Raw genomic sequence first — 20,447 nt, forward strand, 5'->3', positions numbered from 1 at the left:
CTAGCCCTAAGCCTTGGCATATCAATCAGAGGGTGTCACTTGAATGCCCCCTCTCCCCATGGCTACCACCTCTTAGACTGCTGAGAAAGGGCTGGGGCCCTTCCCAAGGCAGCCACACTCTGAGCATAGGGAAGGGTGAGAGGGTGAGGGAAAAGATAGTCACTGGCCTGGGCCCAAACTGGGCAGGCAGGAGTGGGAACACACAGCTGGCCATCAGCCATCCTGCCAGTGTCAACATCTATAGGGATCACCCTGATTCCAAGACACATACCTCCAACCTGCACACCGACCCCTCCACCCAATCCTCATAGATATCAGGCATACCAGGTACCCTGCAAAGGGAGGGGGTTGGGGACAGAGGACAAGCATCTCATTGGACATAGGCTCTTTCTTGTGCCCTCCTGGAGAGAAGTTCAGCTGCAGGCTGACCCTGCACTAGGGTCTGTTCTGGGAAAGCCATGGGGGAACCACCAGCAAGCCAATGCACAGTGTCAAGCCTGTGCCCAGCGTGTCTTCAAGGCTGGGGTCAGCAGAGAGGCCCCAACCCATTCACAGCCCATCTCTACTGCCTCACTCTGCCCTGGGCCAGCTCTAGGTCACTACCAAGGACAAGTCTCCTCTCCCAGTCTGCATTAGTCAGAGGTCATGCTGCAAAACTTCAGGAGGGGGTAGGGCAGGGAGTGACTGGTGGCATTCTGCCACGTTGTATCTGTCCCAACTGCGATGAACAGGAACCCAGAGAAGGCAGGCAAGTTTGCCATCAGGAAGTCCTGCCGGTTTACCGAGCTTCCCAAGCTCCTAGGATGGCTGCCAACCCCCAGGGAGACTGGCAGGACAGACACTCCCCAAGAGCCATAAAGTGAGGCCTGTCTAGGCCTGGGGGAGAAGGGGGAAGGGCAGAGAGGGGAGGATCTTTAAGGGCAAGTGTGAGCCTGGCCTTCGGGGCTGGAAGCAACTGAAGGAAATGAAGGGTGCTGCACAGAGACCATGTCATGCCTTCCTGGCTGCTCTGGAGTGGTAAGGGGAGGTAGCAGTCCTCCTGGCAGCCCCAGTTACACACAAGTACCACACACACATGATAATAACCTTTATTGCCTCAGGAGAACTAGATGGCCTGCTTCACAGAACTCCTGCAGGACTATAGAGCACACAAACATGGCAAAACAAAGGGGTTCAACTGGGCTGGTCATAAGTGCCCTCTACACTCCTAAAAGTGGAAACAGCCCAGCAGGGCAGGACAACAGCAAACTCAATCTTGAATGAGCGACAATCAAGGCCCCTGTGATATGCTGGCAAGGTGAAAGGGGCCTAAATGAGCTATTGGTTGTGGAAGGCAATGAGGCAAGCAGAGGGAGAGAACCGAAGTACCAGAGGAGAGGCTGGGCTCCCAGGAAGCAGCACACAGGCCAGGTGGAAGCCAGCTGCAGGCAGAGAAGGAGGCAGGCCCTCACTCCTCCTTCTTATCCGTGGGACCATCTACTGAAGCCTGAAAAGAAACAGAAACCCCAAAGCAGTAGGTTGGCAGTGCCCATTCCTCCCCTTCAGCCTCTAACCCTACATGTGCCCAGAGGCTCAGCCTGGTTCCCTTCTCCCATAAATGACAGGTATCCAGGCAAGCAAGGTGCCCCACCCTTGACAGCACCCAAAGGCTTGCCAGGGTGGAGGACTGCCAGGACTACTGAGGTTCTCCAGCTGGGGGAGCAGCTGGAGGCCTCCATTATGGTTTTTACAGCAGCTGGACCAGAACCAGGATCTCCTCTCTCTCAGACAAACAGAAAACTGTTTGTTTCAAGTCCTGATTCAGGCTGTTCCCAACTCTGCATACCTTCCACAGATCCTCTCAAAACCCAAGTCCTTCCCAGAGAGCCTGTCCTACACTGAGGGTATGGATCCCCGCTATGGAGCTGAGCCCCTTTTCCTTGCCCACTGTGGTGCCTAAGCTTGGACTGCCAAGCACCAAGGCAAGCTGTTTGAACACTAGGGTGTTTACCTGGCCCTATAGTCCAACTTCCAAACCATCTAAGATCCAGCTGCACCTGGAGTTCCCAGGCTAGCCTGAGGACTTAGCCCAGACCTGCAGTGGCAGACAATGGCAGCAACTAGTACCTAATTAGTGGCCTTCAAGACTTTCTCCCCAACCTTAAGGGAAAGGTAGCCAGCAGCAGGTCCCAATGTTTGATCTGCATTATCTATTCTTGATGGGGCCCCATACCATGGGCTGGGGTGGTCTGAAAGGTAAGGAGTAGCCCCTCTTGAGAGCCCTGAGGTTGGGCTCAAGAGGAAGGCCCAGAGCAGAGAGCCAGCCTACCACGGAGGGCCACCTCAGCAGGTGTCCACGATTCACTGCCAGACCACACCCCACCATGAAGGGTTCTAGCTGCTGGGTCTGCTCTGGGCCCAGACTTAGCAGCAAAGGAAGCAGGAAGAGGAAGCATACCACTGGCTGGTCACCTAGACTTCTAGCAGGACCTTTTGGGCAGAGGCAACAGACTCCTCCATACATAGAGAGACTCTGCTACAAGGCCCTAACTCTAACACATATCTGGCAGGCATAGGCACAGACACTGACCTGCAGCTTGGCATGCTCCTCCAGCAGGCGGTCATACTCCTTGGTAAGGCCCTCAGACTGCTTGCGCATGGCCAGAGCCTCATTTTCAGCTTTCTCTAGTTCTGAAAATGATAGAAATGAGGAAGACAGAAAGAAATTAAAGGACTGGGACCAGGGAGGAAAAACCTACTTGCTGAAGACAGAGGACACTGCCGGCAGTCTCTTGGGCAATTACTTCTGTTTCTAAATAAAACCCCTCTCTCTGCCTTTACAGCCCCCAGAGCATAGATGAAGAAAACAGCTAGATGAAGGAAAAAAAATACAAAGAAACTCCTTGGTTCTTTTAAAGAAGAGAACCCCAGAGCCTCTCAGCAGGGGTGACCTTCAGGGACACCTGAGAGTGAGAAAAATCCTGACTCAAAGAAAGAACCCCTAATGATGACGACACCTTAGCATGAAGACACAGCCAAAGCATGTGAAGTACAGGCACTCTGGACTGTTGGAGTGTATGAAGGGGGAGATGCCAGTTAAGAGCTGACTTAGTCTAAATCATGTACAACCACACGAATGAGATCTAAATTAGAATTAGTTATACTCCATGTATGCATAATACATCAAAATACACTCTACCGTCAAGCATATCTAAAAAGAATAAAGAAAAAAAAGCCAGTTTAGATTATTAAAAAAAAAAAAAAAAAACCCACCATGAATTCCTGTCCGTTCCCTGACATTCCTTTCGTTCTCAGCTCCAAAACAACTTTGGGTTCCCCCTGCCTGTCTTTCTTGATGGGAAAACCCCCAGCAGACACTGCTATGGCATGTGGGGTAGCTGCCAGAGCTTCTCCAGGGCCAGCTCAAATCATTGAGCCCCACCTAGCTGGGGGCCAAGCTCGGCTGCATTTGGTTTGGCAGACATAAGGGTGCTATGTGTGTTTCCACCCAGATCTTGAGGTTGCATGTGAGGTTTGTTATGAATACTTTGGTATAAAACAGGCAGCAGAGGACAACACAGCTTCCAGGCCTCTAAGGGGTAGAGAACACAGAAGACAACCCTTACTTTGCTTGGTGCTGGCCAACTCATCCTTCAGCTTCTTCAGGTCAGCCTTCAGGTTCTTGTTTTCTTCCTTTAGCTTTGCCTCAGCATCCTCAAGATCCAACTTGCCTACATCCATAGCAGCTCCCTGGAAAAAGTATGGAGGGCCCAGGTTACTGGGAGGAAGGGAGGGTGAGGTTCCAGCTCCATCCTCCCCACCAAGCCACAGTTCCTCAAGCTGCCCTGGGCACTTGTCCCTTCAGAAATGTCAACACAGAACTGGGCCACCACTTGCTCCCAGCTTCCAGGCAAAGGCCAGGGTGTGGCTGGCTGCCAAGGAACAGAGAAGGGTCAGTGGAGCCACCTGCTACAGGCTCACAGGCCACATGCCCTGCCTGCCCTGGCCCCTGGCCCCGCTTCCTTCCTCACCAGCAAGACTCAGCAGCTTCACTCGGTTAACTGGTCCCTCCAATGTCTCAACTTGCTGTCATCTGGAGCTCTCTGCTAGTCACCCCCAACTAACCACTTATCATCCCTTCCTTTCTCCAGGCTCCAGCAGCTCACTGTAGCCAATGACCCCAAATTCACCCCTGCCCATCCAGCTACATCCCACTGGTGACTCCTGAGCTTGGCTCACACCTCACCTCCTAACAAGCCTTCGAGGACTTGGCCAACAACCCTGTCCCTGCCTCTTCCCTAGCACTCAAGAATGTTATTGGTCCCTGAGTTCCTGAAGGGTCATGGCTGATAGCCATCTTGTGGAGAATGGAAAGGAGACAGTGGCAGCAATGCCCCGTTCTCTACCTCATCCCTGGGAGCTAGAGGAGGATGTCAGAGTCACCCCAGGTCCTTCTAGCAGGCACACCCACCCCACTGACAACTTCTCCTTTGTGCTTCTGCCCAACTCTTCAGCTTCTCAGGTAGCAGCAGTCTCACAGAATTCCCAGCCTACTAACAGTGGAAATGTGGCCATGACCCCAGGCATCCCACAGTGGGTGGCAAAGGCAGGACTCACCTTCTTGAGCTGGTCATTTTCTTCCATATACTTCTTTGCTGCCTCACTTGCACTCTCTGCCTGTTTTTTAAAGGCTTCATTGGAGGCCAACAGTGTGGCCTGCTGGGAGATGAGTGTCACCAAGCGCCTAAGCAGGCTGCAATTGTTTACAAAAAGGGAGAAGTGAGAAAAAATAAGAGAGCAAATTGGCTGGCAAGGATTCCTCTTGGCTGCCCGCCGCCCCAGCCTGCTTCCAGGCTGGACCTGGCTGGCCTCTTATAGGTGTCTCAGGGAGATTCAAAGTAGGAGCCTGGGGACATCCAGGGCACAGTCTATCTACAGCACAAGGTCCCAGGTCAGGGCTTGGACATGCCAGACAAGCCTCAGCACAGTTCTCCTCCCCACAAGGCCGGGCTTGCCTCTGTAAAAGAACAACAGCCGACACACCACACCCAATCCTCTATCTACCTTATAAGGTAGTTACTACGACTGCTCCTACTTTACAGAAGAGGAAACTGAGGTACAGCAGAGTAATGTGCACAGGGTCAAGAGTGAGAAATGGACATGGCTGGAATTTCAGCTTATATCTGTGTTACTCCAAAGCCTGCAATCGAAACCACCACACTTTCTTTATTCTTAGGTCCTGACATGAGGCAGAAAGGACTTTTCTCCCCTCAACCCCTTTTGCAAACCCACCATCCAGGCATCTGTTACATAAAAGATGGGCATAGGTGCCCACTGCCTATCTAAAGCAGAGAGGAAAACAGGTGGCAACTAGTGGCAGACCCCTTTCCAAGTAGTAGGAATGGGCTGGCAGGGAAAGGAAGAAAAAAGATGGGGGTAGGGGTGCTTTCCCCATGTCATACAAAGGGGTCAAGTCCAGACACAGGCAAGGCGCGTAGAGAGGCCCAGGGAAAAAGGAAGAAAAGTTGTTTCCCTCAGGGCACTCCAACGAAATGCTCTTGCTCAAAACCTCAGCAGTCTGCTCCTATGCTGTCCTTTCTGGCCCTGCCAGGTCTTGGCATGCTCTGTCAATCCCCACCTGCAGCACAGGTGGGCAAAAACAGGAAAGCAGAGCAGGTGAGCTCTCTCTCTGGCCTAATCCAGGGTTCTCCAGGGCCCTGGCAGAGCCCCTTTCAGGAATGCACAAATGGGATGGAGAGGCCCATGGTTCCTGGTTTGGGGAGAGGCTCCCAGGGGCCCCTGGCAGCACAGGGAGAGCCAGGCCATTGATTCCTGGCAGGAGAGGAGAGTTTCCAGTGACATGTGCTCTCTAAAATTAGCATCTGGACCTCGTGGCTTAGGACTCAGGTTTCCCTGCCTCAGCCCCCAGCTGCCCACCAGCCTGCCCCCCACTGGGTTGGAGCCCTGAAGGTGGAGGGAGCTACTGAGTGCCCGGGGAGCCAGGGAGAAGCCACGCATCTGACTCACAGCAGCATGGCCAGAAATTATGGAGAGGCCAGAAAGAAAGGCAAGTGTGACTAGCCCCAACCCCCAGCACAGATCTCACTGGCTCCTGAGCAGGTCCCTGTGCTAATGAGGAAGAGGCCCCTCCTCCCAGCTGGAAATGGGGGGAGGGGGCATGTGTGCCACCTGGTGGTAGAGATGGAGCCTGTGGGGACCCAGCATAGACAGGCAGGCAGGACTAAGGGTTACCTCCCCAACCGCCATTCAGGCAGTGCAGGTGGCCACTGGGAATGCCCACGGCTGTTGCCTCAGTTACCCAGGGAAGCCAGCAGACTGTGATGACAGCAGCAGTGCAGCAGGGGCCCAGGCTCTTCTCTGTGCTGTCTCAGGCCTTCTCTAGCTATTGAGAAAGTTTCCTGGTTGGGCTACAGCACCCACAGAATCCAGCACAAGACCTGTGCAGTATTCACTCATAATCCCAGTTCTACTGAGCCCCAACAAGGCCTTCGGCTTGCAGCAGTAAACAGTGAATGTTCCCACCACAGGCCCTGGTTCCCTTTCCTCTGGGAGACTATCACAGACGTTCCCCACATGCTGAGCACCCTGGTTCACCTCAGGGCAGACACCCCCATTGTCCACTCCAGCCTGGACAGTTCTCTTCCATAACATCCATTGATTCAACTGTGATTCTGGATAATTCTCCCTGCTGTGATCTGTCTTCCTCCTGGAAACCTACCCCTCAATCTCCTTCCTGCAGTTATCAAGCTCAAGCCCATCTCCTCCCTCTCTCCTACCAGTCCCCACTCCAGTCAAGGACACCAGCAGGGCCACCAGTGTTCCCCTAACTGCCAGATCCTGTGACCACCCTGAAGACCTCACAGCACTCACATTCTGCAGCATATAGCACTGCTGACAAGTCACCCTCATGATGTCCCCCCAATTTCCATAGCTCCTCTCCTGCCACCCAGTACTCTGCTCCTTGGGGGTCTGCTCTGTACCTCAAACTTCCTTCTTACCAATCTTATACCTGAAAGGTTTTATGCACCACTCAAGACTCATATTCAGCTGCCCATTAAACATCAGATCTTGGATGTCCCTAGAGACCTCCAAACTCAGTCTTTCCAAAATAATCCTTTCCTTACCTAATCTGAGCCAATCATTTCACGCATCCATGCCATGGTGGTGGACACATAAGCCATCTTAGGATCCACCCTCCTTGTTCCTCAGCCCAGGCCACCATCCAGGGCCTTCCCTGTCGACTCTTAGGTCACCTACCAGTCATCCCTACCACCAGTACTATCTCCCTATCAACAGCAGTCCAGCATTCCCATCTACCCCAGATCACCCACTACTCCTCCTGTCAAGCCATTGCTTGGGTAATATGGAGCCTTCATCACCCCCAGAACACATCTGGTTCTGCAGGTGAGTCCTCCAGGCTGCAGTGTCTCCTACCCAGCTCAACTAGAGAAGGCCTTTCTCAGCCCACTGCCTGCCCTTTAGGTGTTCCCACAGTGGCCCCCTACATATCCACAGGGCTGCATGGTTCTTTCTCAATCTTCTGCACCCTTCTCACTTCATGTGGCTACCTTACCAGGCTATGAACACCTTCTAGCCAGCACTGTACCTTTCATCTCTATGCCCCTGTAGCTGGCACAATGAAAAGGGGCCTTCCAGGTACCTTACCTCACTCCTGTAATAGGAAATACTCCCTGATGAGTGAGGGGACATGTTTGAGGCTGCTCATCAGGCCTAAGCCTGCCCTTTCTCCTTGCTACACCCATGTCCACCTACAGGCCTGGCACTAAGGAAGGCACAAACAGAGAGTGCTCACCAATCTGTCCCACAAGAGAAGAGACAGTAGTGGGAAAGTATCAGCTCAGACCCTGTTGGTGAGCAAATCAGGCTTGGAGCCTCGGTGGCAGCAGAGAAAGCACATAAGACAAGCAATTTGCCATGAGCTGGGGCAGACCTGAGCTCTGGCTTCTGTCCCGAGTTTGTTCCTTTGAGGACTCAGCAAGGCATGTCAGGCCCTTCCCAGCGGGCTCATCAGCATTTGCCAGCTTGGGAGTCGGCCTTCTAGAACATTTTGCTGCTCCTTCGTCCACTGGGTCATTCATCCAGATCCCACTCAACACTCCCCTCAATGACCCTCCACCTCCCACATCCTCTCCCTGGCACTCCTCCACACTGTTCTCTATGAGATTTGCCAGGGCCCTGGGACTAAGCACAGCACAGTGAGCAGGGGTAACCTTCAGAATTTCCAGGCTTCAAAGGCCCCAAGACACACCAGCCTGCTGACCACCACACTGCCTCTCTATCCTGCCACATTCTCTTCCATCGCTTTCTACTTTATCTCCTGAGAGCTGTCACTCAGATAGCTGTTCTTCGCTATTCATTTAAGGAGAATAGGTGAGAACCTGAGAGCCGAAGAAATTTCCTAAAGGAATAGTCACCGACAAAACAACCCAGGATCCGGATTAACTGCATCTAATGACAGTAGGAAAAGCCAGTGAACTTAATAGAATCCAGATGTGTCCTTGGCAAACAAATGTCAACCCAAAATACCTGAACTCGGCTTGGCTTTCTTGGTAAAATGTTCTTGGATGCTGAGCAGGGCTATCATGCTTTTATAAAAGGTTGAGTAAACAAGAGAAGGCAGGAGAAATACAATCTCTCTCTGGACTCTAGAGAAACAGGGCCAAGCATATCAAGTGGGGAGAGACATGGCTCATAGGCACTTTTCACCAATCCTGTCTCCCCTGTGAACAAACAGGAGGAGGAAGATAGGGGCTTAACAGGAAGTGGGAAAGGAGCAAGCCTCCATGAAAGGTCCTTCAGTGAGGCCCCAGGGGCGTCAGGTGAGACAACACCCCTGCAGGCATAGGCTATGCACACAAGCTCTGCTCTGCTCCGCACAAGTGTGGCCCCAGTGTCACAGCACCACCTGCTGACTCCAAGCTGTCATAGCCCATTAGAGCCTGGCAGTGTGGCCAGAAGACATTGGGTGAAACATAGCTTAGCTGTTATGAGAAAAAAATGAGGCAGTCTTCCTGGCAAGGAACCAAAACCAGGTGACGCCCAGGAAAGGCTTCGGTGCAGCAGTGATAATACCAGGGCTTCTGCTGCTCCAGGACTCTCTCTCAAGAGCCTGCAGTCTTGAAACTAAGGAAGCTTCGAACAGGAGGGTCAATTAAGACTAGGAAAGCTTTGGAATCCCAGCTACTTGGGAGGCCGAGGCAGGAGGATGGCAAGTTTGAGGCCAGCATGAGAAACTTCATGAGACTGTCTCAAAATAAAAAGTAAATAAAAGGGCTGGGGGGCGGGTGTAGCTCAGAGGTAGAGCATCCCTGGGTTCAATTCACCAGTACCAAAAAAAGAAACAGAATTTCCCTAGGAAAGATCCAAGGAAGGTCACCCCAAAGGGCTGCCAAGTCCCTTCTGGCCTCAGCTACTTAGCGAGGCCATGTCTCAAAATTAAAAACAGGCTGAGGATGTGGCTCAGTAGTTGACTGCCCCCAAGTTCAATCCCCATTATCAAAAAAAAAAGGTAAAGAGAACAAATGATGTGAATGAGCTACTTCAGAGGTTTTCTCATGCTTCTTTCTTGAAACCAGTTGAGGACTTTGGGGTGACATGGGAGGAGGCAGAAAGCAACAGGAGGCCAGACAACTTTTTTGATAAAGACATTCTGTAATTAGTTCACTCAAACTAAAAGATGCTGGTGGCCTGCCTTGTTTCTGGAGAAGTAATCTCCATGATGGTATGAGTCAGGAAGTTGTCACCCCCCCAGATGTGTCTGGCACTGGTGCCTGTCTCAGCTAAGGGCCTCCAGTAGGTTGAAGATGGTGCTCAGAGCCCAGGGAGAACCACCACAGTGGACAAGTATGAGCTCGACTGTATGGTACTCTGTTGAAACGCTCTGTACACAAGGAACATACGAAGCTCAAGTTTCCTGCCAATGAGCAGTGAACCACACATGTGTCTACAAACACTGCTGAAAGGAACCCTGAGTCTTGTCCTCCCCCCACACACCCTGCTTGTGTGACCAGACCACAGAGGTACTCAAAGGGGATCTCCTAGGAAAATAAATTTCCAAGGACCTTCAAACAGAGAAGGGCCCCTGCTTGTTCAGCATCCTGCCCCACAGGAGTTCATTCACAATTTTTTGGTGGGAGGGAATACTGGGGATTGAACTTGGGAACTCAACCACCGAGCCACTTCCCCAGCCCTATTCTGTATTTTATTTAGAGACAGGGTCTCACTGAGTTGCTTAGCACCTTGCTTTTTACTAAAGCTGGCTTTTAACTCATGATCTTCCTGCCTTAGCCTCCCAAGCCACTGGGATTATAGGCATGTGCCATGGCACCTGGTTCCACCCTTTTAAAAAAAATTTTTTTAGTTGCAGATGGACCTTTATTTTACTTATTTTTATGTAATGCTGAGAATTAAATCCAGTGCCTCACACACACTAGGTAAGCACTCTACCACTGAGCTACCACCCCAGTCCCCCACCATTTGCTTTTAAGAATGTGTGAGAGAAAGACTACTTTGGCCTAAATTTAAGAGACTAAACAGTATTTATTATTTTGAAAGCAGGTAGTGGTTGTTCAGTTGGATGCTTGTCAAGCAGTCACTTCCAGGCCATTCACAGGGAACCTCTTTGTAAGAATCCCCAAGACCCAGCACCAAAGGACACAGCACAGTTAGATGATTTTGACTTGAGGGGAGGCACAAGGAATCAAGGGGTTCTCAAAAAGGCTCTTCCATATTATCTAGGGAAGTGCTATTCCAGTGTTTGTACTCTTAACCCATTTTGTCCCATCATTCCAGATGTGCAACACCTATAAAAACTTAAACTGAGCAAGAATTACACCACTTATGCTAACTTACAATATTTGAATACTAAATATGTTCACAGAATTGAAAACTTAGAAGTTAGTGGGTTAAGAAAAGGTGGCAACCAGTGGATGGATTGATGGAGGGCGGGACAGACAAACAGATGGACAAAGGGAGAGAGAGAAAGAACATCAAGTGGAACTTAAGTTAAAAAAAATTCCTCTGCTGGCCTTCAATAGCAGTGGCCCTCAGTTCTGGCTGCACTGGCAGAAGTCACCAATTTAATCACCATCTTAGGGTGGGCCTAGCACCTGTATTTTTTTTTTAATTCCTAGTTACCTTATCTAGATATGGATTTAGATACCCAAATTGTAAAGACAATCAAGGGAATGTGGATAGACACGAAAGACTTCATGTAAAAAAACTATTACAAACATCTTGTACATAAGGTGTCAGCAACATATTGTCTGGGATTTGCTTCAAAATAATCCAGAATAGGGAATCATTTGGGAGATGTGAGATCCCCAGTGCTAAAAGTGGACCTGTGCTTACTATTCTGATTATATACACACCTGCTTTTCCAAGTCAATAAAGTGGAGCTCACCCTGCGTGGTTCTAATGTGACCAGGACATTACCCATGTAGATGTCTGGAGCTCCCTGAAGATATGTAGACTGGTTCATCTTCAACTTCTGTTTAGACTACTGCAAGGAGGTCCTTTCCCTAAACCTCTGCTCTTTGAGTAGGCAGAACAACATTAGCCCTTGCTTTGGCTACAGTACCTGTCTTAATGGTTCTGCTGGACTCTGCCTCCTACCGAAGGTCAAAAATGAACTTTCTCGGGCTGGGGTTGTGGCTCAATGGTAGAGCATTCGCCTAGCATGTGTGAGGCCCTGGATTCAATCCTCAGCATCACATAAAAATAAATAAAATAAAGGTATGGTGTCCAACTACAAATAAAAAATAAATATTAAAAAAAAAGAATGAACTTTCTCTTTAACTCTCTCTAGACCTGCCAATCTACCAATCATGAGAAAAAACATCCCCCCAAACTCTATCACCAGCAGGAATGAGACTGATAACAGCTATCAGGCATCAAACACCTCCTACCTGCAGGCATCCCTGAGAATGTTAACACGAATCACCTATATCCTCATCTCTGCTTTAGGGTTTAGGAAAAAGGCTCAGGGAGGGGAAGTAACTGGCCTGAATTCATACAGCTAGCCAGTAACAACCAGAATTCAAACCCAGATATGATTTTAAGCTCTACTCTCATCATGTCAACCTGCCTAACAGAGCCACCAGGGGCCACTATGGTCCCTGGGCAAACAGGAAGTACCCCATGGCCAAGGCACATCAGCAGGCAAAGGCCAGAATGAATATTGGCCTTCTACCCTCGTGGCTGGCACATGCTGTGCCAGCTTACATGGCAGCTCTACCTCCTCTCACCACTGAGCACAAGCCCTGGTAATCATAGGAGTGCTAACTATCTGCATGGACAAAATGCTATTGATGAGCAGGACTGACCCAAAGGAAAGCAGAGCAGCTCACCCAAGGGTCTGAGTGAACTACATCCTGTGGGTTAAAAAGACTCCACTGCCTTCCAACAAATAAATAACCCAGGCTTCCACAGGGGAACTCTTCAGTCTCACAGTTAAGATCCACAGCTCCAGCTGGAGCTGCTGAGAGGAGCCTGCAAATAAGTGTGCCAGTTCCATCCCAGGTGAATTCTTTCTCAGATTCACACCACTCAGCCTGAGCCCCTCCCTCAACAGCCACATTCACTCCCTAGTTCCTGGAGCTGGCAGGGGCTATAGCCTTGCCTGGATCAGATGCCAGTGACAAGCAGTGAGAGAGGATGAAGGATTGTCATCTCCTGTGAGAGGAAGCAGCCAAAGACAGACAGATTTAGGAATAGCCACTAGCTTTGGTACTCCCTGCACTGACACCCCATGTCCCATATTGAGGACGAGGTCCAGTTCCATCCTGTCCTGCAACTCGGGCATGGCTTAGCACATCAATATGTGCCAAGCAAATGCTTAGTAAATGCCTGTTACTTGCCTGATGGGGGCAAGGGCTTAAGGAGTTTCCTGAGGCGTTCTGGGCCCCTCTGTCTTGTGACCAATCCCAGTTCCTGGCCTATGCTGGAGGTCTGCTAAGTCATAGGGCAGGTACTAGATGGTTAAGCCCAGGAGTTTTCAACCTTGGCAGTATTGACATCTGGGGACAGAATATTCTTTGCTCTGGGAACTGTCCTGTGTATTAGTTTGTTTAGCAACATCTGTCTACTAGATGCCAACAGACCCCCTTTCAATTGTGATGACCAAAAAATGTCCCCAGATACAAATGTCCCTTATGGGAGCAAAATCACCCCTGAGAACCACCGGTTTAGACTTGCACTGTTCAATACATTAGTCAACAGATGCATGTGGCGAAACTGAAACTAAGATTAAAAAGTCTTGTTTCTTGATCAAACAGTCACATTTCAAGTGCTCAAACAATCACATAGGGAGACACTTGTAAGGAGTCTGGAACAAGGTTTAAGAGGAAAAGCTTGCATTGGCTGGGAATCGAACCCAGGCCTCCTGCGTGGCGATGAGAATTCTACCACAGAACCACCAATGCCTATGACACTGCAGCTCTAGGAGTTTTCCATCATCAAAGTTCTGTTGGCAGTACTGTTCTATTTCTATGAAACAGATCTGTTTCACAGGAAAGCACAGAAATTGGAATAAATCAGATCCTCTCACAAAAAAGGACCCCTGCCACCTGTGTTCCCAAGGTACCAAAGCAGGCAGCAAGGTAACAGGAACAATGATATAAAAGACAGAACCTGGGGCTGGGGATACAGCTCAGTTGGTAGAGTGCTTGCCTTGCATGCACAAGGCCCTGGGTTCAATCCCCAGCACCACACACACACACACACACACAAAGACCGAATCTAAAGCCAGTGGCTCCCCCAGTGTGGTCCCCTGGAGGGGCCCAGATGTGCACATCTTCACACAGTCATCACTCCTAAGACATGAAAGACTGGGCTTCCAATCGAAAACGCCTGGCCTGGCAGTCTGACAAGTTCAAATCAGACATGCACCTACAGCTGTTACCATCAACTCATAACAACCCAGTCAGTCAACAATGTTCTGGCTGCTCTTCTTGGGTGCCAGGCCCTTGGCACAAGCTAACCAGTCCAAAGGGGAAAAGTCTAGGTTCCCTGTGTGGGACCAATGTGCCAAGCACTACTCCCACAGTCCAATGTGTCAGCTACCCTGGGACCTGAGGACAGTTCTACAGGCCAGCAAGCATGGGCGGGCCTCAGAGTAGCCTCCAGAGGGAAACCTCAAAGCATCCTGAACTGATAGCACTGGCTGTGCAAGCGCTCACAGAGCATGTGCAAGGCAAATGTGCCAGAAATGCTCAGAGAAAGGTATGTATCACTTAAGGTTCTCCAAGGACACCCATGTTGCTGGCTCCAAACAGGAAAAAGCCTCCAAAGCAGAGAATGTTAGGGTCACCAAGGATCTGTGTGTTGAGCCTTGAGGCCACTGGAAGGAAGGTCACTTGGCTGGGGCACGGTGGACAGGTTAGACACGGGACAAGGCTGGTAGCAGGAAGCCTAGTATGGAGGGTCCTATTGGGATCTACAAAAAGTACTGGTGGTCCTGCTATGGCAATCGTTCTGAGGGTACAGAGGAAGAGAAACTTGGGCAAGGCAAGAACCACAGGCTATGTAACAGATACAAAGTTTTGGTTTTGCAGGAGAAGAGTTCTGGAGGCCACTGCACAGGAATAGAAGGTCTGTAATGCTGTTGAACTGTACCCTTAAGAGATGGTGACCATGAGAAGTCTTTGGTTGTGTATTTCCCATTAAAAACCCCCACAGGACCAGGGGGGTAATGTAGGACAGGGAGATGGGACAGAGCACTCCTAGTTCCTGAATCTAGGGATAGGCTGAAGCAGTGGTTCTCAAACTTTGTGGCAGGAAAAGGAACCCAAGAACTTAAGAGGTAACAAGGTACTTTCCCCAAGCCTCATGTGAACAGGCAGCTGAGCCAGGTAAAATTTCAGAATACCTTGGTTCTGAAGTCCAAACTTCCCACTCCCCCCCTACCCCCAGCAATAGCAGCTAATCCCCACATGTCCTGACCCTGGCCTGCTAGGAGCCAGTGGCCACCCAGGCTTTCTCCTCTACCATGGGCACTCCAACTTGCATCTTTCTTCTCCGTTTCCCTTTTGTGACTCCTGGTCCTTTCACCCATTCCTCAACATACCCTTTCCTGTTGATCTATTTGACCTGCCTGTGTTCAACCTTTCTTTCCCTGTTCTCCCCAGCATGTCCTCTTAGTGGGCTCTGCTGGCCTCCTTCCCTTGTCATCTGTGGGTCTGTGGGCAGCTCCCTCTCAGTGGCTTCATCTCATCATGTACTTATGAAGCTACCAGTGGAGAGTTCCCTTTCCAGAAGGTGACAGACCTTTCACATTCAACGTGCTGAGAAAAGAACCTCCTAGCCACCAGTGCCTCTTAGACCTGTTCCCTCCTTCCTCTAGCTACAAGTGCCCTGACTGAGGACAACAGAATCTTTCATAATGACCTCCTGTTCCATTCTATCCCACACATCCTTACAAATTTTAATCCAGGACACTGATCAGGCCACATCACTAGTGGAAAACCCACTTTGCTCTCTATCACCCATAGAAGTTTCAAACAAATTCACTCTGAAACCCTCTGCCCTGTCCCCCACCTCTTCTGACCCATCTACCCTGCTCTACAGGCTGGGGCCTGCATATGTTCAAATCCTGAGCCAGCTATTCCCAGTGAGGTGGCACACAAAGAAAGAATAGAGATAAACTGGACAGGATGCCCAAAGGAGGCGGGACTAGCCAAAGTGCAGGAAAAAATGACAATTGACGGTTGTTTTCAACTGTTTGTATGTTGGGGAAAAAAAAACCCATTGAGCAACAGGCTCAATGTCCACCAATGAGGAATTGGGAGGCAGCAAACAAGAATGCTAGAGACAGATCAGTAGTCCAGGAAAAAAATATTCATGCTAAACTCAGCGGCAAATGCAAGTCACTACATGTGACAGTTAAACCTTGATCTTGTGTTTAAGAAGCATGTGGATTCTATAGGGAAAAATCCAGGTGCTCAGGTCAGAGCACTGAAACCTCAGTGCTAACTGAGGAACTAACTAACTAACTCCAGGAACTCATAGAAGTTTCTGAACTTCTCTGATACCGAGTTTCTTTGTAGAAGAATTATATAAATTTAATATATGCTTGGTAAATAAAATGCTTTAAAAGTACTAGCTGCTATTATGTGTACAAAGGTCTGGAAAGGTACATAGCAAAGGTATATATCCAGAGCAGTTATAGTTGCAACTTAGAAGAACTTACTTTCCTATTTTTGCTTATTTAGAGCTTCATGTAGACTGGGGATGTAGTCTAGTGGTACAGCACTTGTTTAGCATATTCAAAATCCTAGGATCTGAGCTCGGGTTGTGGCACAGGAGTAGAGCACTCGCCTAGCACATGCGGGGCCCAGAGTTCAATCCTCAGCACCACATAAAAATAAATAAGTGAAATAAAGGTAGTGTGTCCTACAACAACAACAAAAATAAATAAATAAATATATAAAAAAAATCCTGGGTTCTACCCTCAGCACAACAAAAAAAGAAAAAAAAATTTAAGTCTCATGTTTCTCCAATGAATAGGTACTACCAGATGACCTCTTGATCATCTAATATACGAAAGGCACTGTCATTAACATTCTTAAAACCAAGACTAAAAAGGAAGACATTCAGAGAGGTCAAATTTAGCACAGATTGTGCAGACAGACATCTCCCTACCAAAAGTCAGGCCAGGAAAAAGAGCAGCCCACTATGTGATCTAGCCAGAAGTGAGCTGAAAACACCCATTCAGAACTAAAGCATCCACCAATGCAAAGAACCTGGCATCTGAACCCTGGCTGAGATCCAGTCTTGGGCACAATGTTTGGCCATCTCTCCTGGATGCCCTCCTCTGTTCACAAAGTTCCATCTAGCCAGGTGTGGTGGCTCACATCTCTAATCCCAGTGACTCAGGAGGCTGAGGCAGGAAGATCAAGTTCAAGGCCAGCCTCAGCAACTTAGATACTATCTTAAAACAAAAAATAAAAACTACAAGAGCTAGGGATGTGGCTGGTGGTAGAAGGCCTCTGGTTTCAATCAAAACACGCACGGGCTGGGCACAGTGGCACACATCTATAATCCCAGTGGCTCGGGAGGCCAAGGCAGGAAGATTGTGAGTTCAAAGCAAACTTCAGCAAAATCAAGGCACTAAGCAACTCAGTGAGAGCCTGTCTCCAAATAAAATACAAAACAGGGCTGGGGATGTGGCTCAGTAGTCTTGAGTGCCCCTGAGTTCAATCCCCAGTACCCCCCACACACACACACACACACAGAGTGGGCACAGTGGCATATGCCTACAATCCCAGCAACTCAGGAGGCTGAAGCAAGAGAATCACAAGTTCAAATCTAGCCTCAACAATTTAGCAAGTCCCTCCCTCTTAGGGAGGCCCTGTCTCAAAATATAAAAAGGCCTAGGGATGTGGTTCAATGGTTAAGCACCCTTGGGTTCAATCCCTAGTATAAAACAAACAAAAATACACACACAATCCTACCTAATACAAAGGGTTATTAAAGTCCTCCTTATTAGTTTCAACCAGACCCAAAACATACCATGTAAGAGCTCACACACACAGTGAAGCCTTGTGGTAGGCCAGTGCTAGAAAAGCCCTTGTTTTTGAGGAGTAAGTTGCTTACCTAAGGCCACACAGCTGCTGAAGGGGTACCATTTATACAGGAACATAAGCTTCCTGACTTCTGATTCCCATGGCAATGACCTACCAAGTGCACACACCTGGACAGTATGAAGTGTGTGCTATCCAGCTGTGCTCCCAAAGCAGCTGGGTATCCCTCTGCCTTGACTCCAACACAATGTGCTAAAAGCTAATCAAGCGCTGGTCTCCCAACTATACTACCTTACCCACCTTTCTGTGAGAACCAGCCATGTCTTATACATTATAATGCTCCAAGGTTTGCTCCCCAAACAATTCTCATAATACAACCAAACTAGCCCCAACAAAGACAGAGAACATTCTCCATCTTCCACATGGGCACGCAGATGGCCAACAGTGGGTCTTTTTTTTTGGACCAGGAATTGAACCCAGAGGCACTCAACCACTGAGTCACATCCCTAGCCCTGTTTTGTATTTTATTTAGAGACAGGGTCATTGAGTTGTTCAGCAACTCACTGTTGCTGAGACTGGCTTTGAACTCGTGATCCTCCTGCCTGGGCCTGGGACTTCAGGTGTGTGCCACTACACCCAGGTAACAGTGGACCACTTTTAAAAGAATGAGTATAAAATCTGGAGAGGCATGCGCGTGCACACACACACACACACACACACACACACACACACGGACACAAAACAAAAACAAAGGATTAGCCTATAAGAGGGATTAGCCTATTTATTTACTATTTACCCAGGGCTGACAGCATATGTTAACAGATGTGAGAGGCATGCTTCAAACACATAAATAGTAGCCAGTAACTGGGTTTCTGAAAGGAGCAGCCCAGGTGTGTGAGGAGGTAAGTATTGTGATAAATCTGAAGGAGTCCAGGCCTAGATAAAGTGTACCTCAGACAGTGAAACTTCATAATGCAGCCAGGAAGCTCTGAGGTGGCCTACCAGTCACAGACACACAAGGTACAGGACAGCACCATACAAGCTGTGAAGTGCTCTGGTTAACCAGGAAACTCATCCACTCATAGGTGCTCACCAGCAGGCTCAAGATGCTGCACTTCCAGCAAGTTCAGGTCCTCCCAAGGCTACTGGGCTCCACGCCACACTTACAGTAGCAAGGTGCTAAGGCACCAAGTGGCAGTGGCCCATTTCCAATGATTAGAAAAAAAGGAAAGTGGGAACCCAACATGCAGAGGGTAACCTGGAAACCACAGAATGGAATGCTGGATTTTCAGTAGTAAAAATGTTGGCAGGATACAGTGGCACATACCTGTAGTCCATGCTACTTGGCCACAACTTTATTGTTGTTTGCAGTACTGGGGATCGAACCTAGGGCCTCATGCATTCCAGGAAAACACTTTACTACTGTGCTACATCCCCAGCCCTAGTCCCAACTACTCAGAAAGATAAAGCTTAGAATACTTGAGCCCAGAAGTTCAACCAGTCTGGACAACATCATGACACTGCATGTGAATTTTTTTTCCCTAAATTTCAAGCTAGCTCACATATCTGAGCAGGGAATTCATTAAACCAATGATGCTCCTCTCACAAACAGAACACTACACAGCTGTCAAGAATGAGGGAGGTCTGTGTGAGTCATCTGGAAAAAAACGCTAAGAAACATGGTTGAGTTAAAAAACATGGCACTTATAAGGAAAGTGTTGCACATGTGTAAAAATGATTTAAAAGTCCAGAAACATCCCTATTACTACCTGTAGTTTTAAAGTTTTGCATTATTTGTAGTATATTTGAAGAGAGCTTCATTTATTTATACCTGTTTATGACCAGGTACAATGTTTGTAATTGGAACAAAATAACAGAGGATGGCTTTGTATCTTTAGGTGTTTCCTGCAAATCACATATAGGTTGCAGAGATATAAGATGTGGACAAGAATATTTCTGAGGCTAAAATCACACAAAAACAGGAATTCCAGCTGGGTAAAATGGCATACACCTATAGTCCCAGCTACCAGGATGCTGAAAGAGGAGGACCACTTAAGGCCTTGAAACACTCTCTTTTTTATTCTTATTTTTTGTTTGTTTCCAGGTATTGAGCCCAGGGGCACATCCTCATTTAGTCACCTTCCCAGCCCTTTTTATTTTAAGACAGAGTCTCACCAAGCTGCTTAGGGCCTTACTAAGTTGCTAAGGCTGGTCTTGAACTTGTGATCCTCCTGCCTCAGCCTCCAGAGTCACTGGGATTACAGGCATGTGCTACCATGTCCAGCTCTTTTTAAAAAAGAATTGAAAATTAAAAACGATGAGTTCCTTATGCACGATAGCCATCATCATAGGCTCTGACCCTTAGCCTAGGGAGTATGTATTTCTGGAAAAATTCTAGAAATGACTAAATAGATCATTTGTGTGCAACTGGTGAACCCACAATGATTCCTGAGATCACTGTGCCTTTTTCTAAGCAGATGTACCACAAGACCCACCTTGTGACTGGATGGAGCCACAGAAGGGTGCTGCAGGAACAACAAGATAGCTGATATGAGTTTCCACAGCTAAGATAGAGAGGTAAGGGCTGGGGCTGGGGCTCAGTGGTAGAGCGCTTGCCTAGCATGTGTGAGGCACTGGGTTTGATTCTTAGCACCACATATAAATAATTAAAGCCCATTGACAACTAAAAAAATATTAAAAGCTTTCATGGCTCGGGATATAGCTCTATGGTACAGTGTTTGCCTGGCATAAGCAAGGCTCAAGGATGGATATCCATCATGGCAAATAAATAAATAAATAAAACCTAAAACCTCATAGAACTGTATGTCAAAAATGGCAAATTTTGCTACACAGTCATGTGCCATATAATGACATTTCAGGCAACAATGGACCACATGTATTGCCAAG

At 48.6% G+C, this 20,447-nt stretch overlaps 1 protein-coding gene across 3 annotated transcripts in view; it reads right to left on the reverse strand.

The window, feature by feature from the left end:
* Window positions 1–1,074: 1,074 nt before the first annotated feature.
* Window positions 1,075–20,447, reverse strand: part of Bcap31 (B cell receptor associated protein 31) — a 31,080-nt gene continuing 11,707 nt past the window's right edge. For all 3 annotated transcript variants that reach the window (XM_077106799.1, XM_077106801.1, XM_077106800.1), the window contains exons 5-8: window positions 4,597–4,732; window positions 3,606–3,729; window positions 2,570–2,670; window positions 1,075–1,486 (exon numbers count right to left, since the gene is read on the reverse strand). In XM_077106799.1, coding sequence (XP_076962914.1) covers window positions 1,448–1,486; window positions 2,570–2,670; window positions 3,606–3,729; window positions 4,597–4,732 — 400 coding nt within the window. In that variant the 3' untranslated portion in view covers window positions 1,075–1,447. The remainder of the gene's footprint in view (window positions 1,487–2,569; window positions 2,671–3,605; window positions 3,730–4,596; window positions 4,733–20,447) is intronic.

The sequence above is a fragment of the Callospermophilus lateralis genome, chromosome X (genome assembly GCF_048772815.1).
Source record: "Callospermophilus lateralis isolate mCalLat2 chromosome X, mCalLat2.hap1, whole genome shotgun sequence".
Classification (NCBI taxonomy): Eukaryota; Metazoa; Chordata; class Mammalia; order Rodentia; family Sciuridae; genus Callospermophilus; species Callospermophilus lateralis.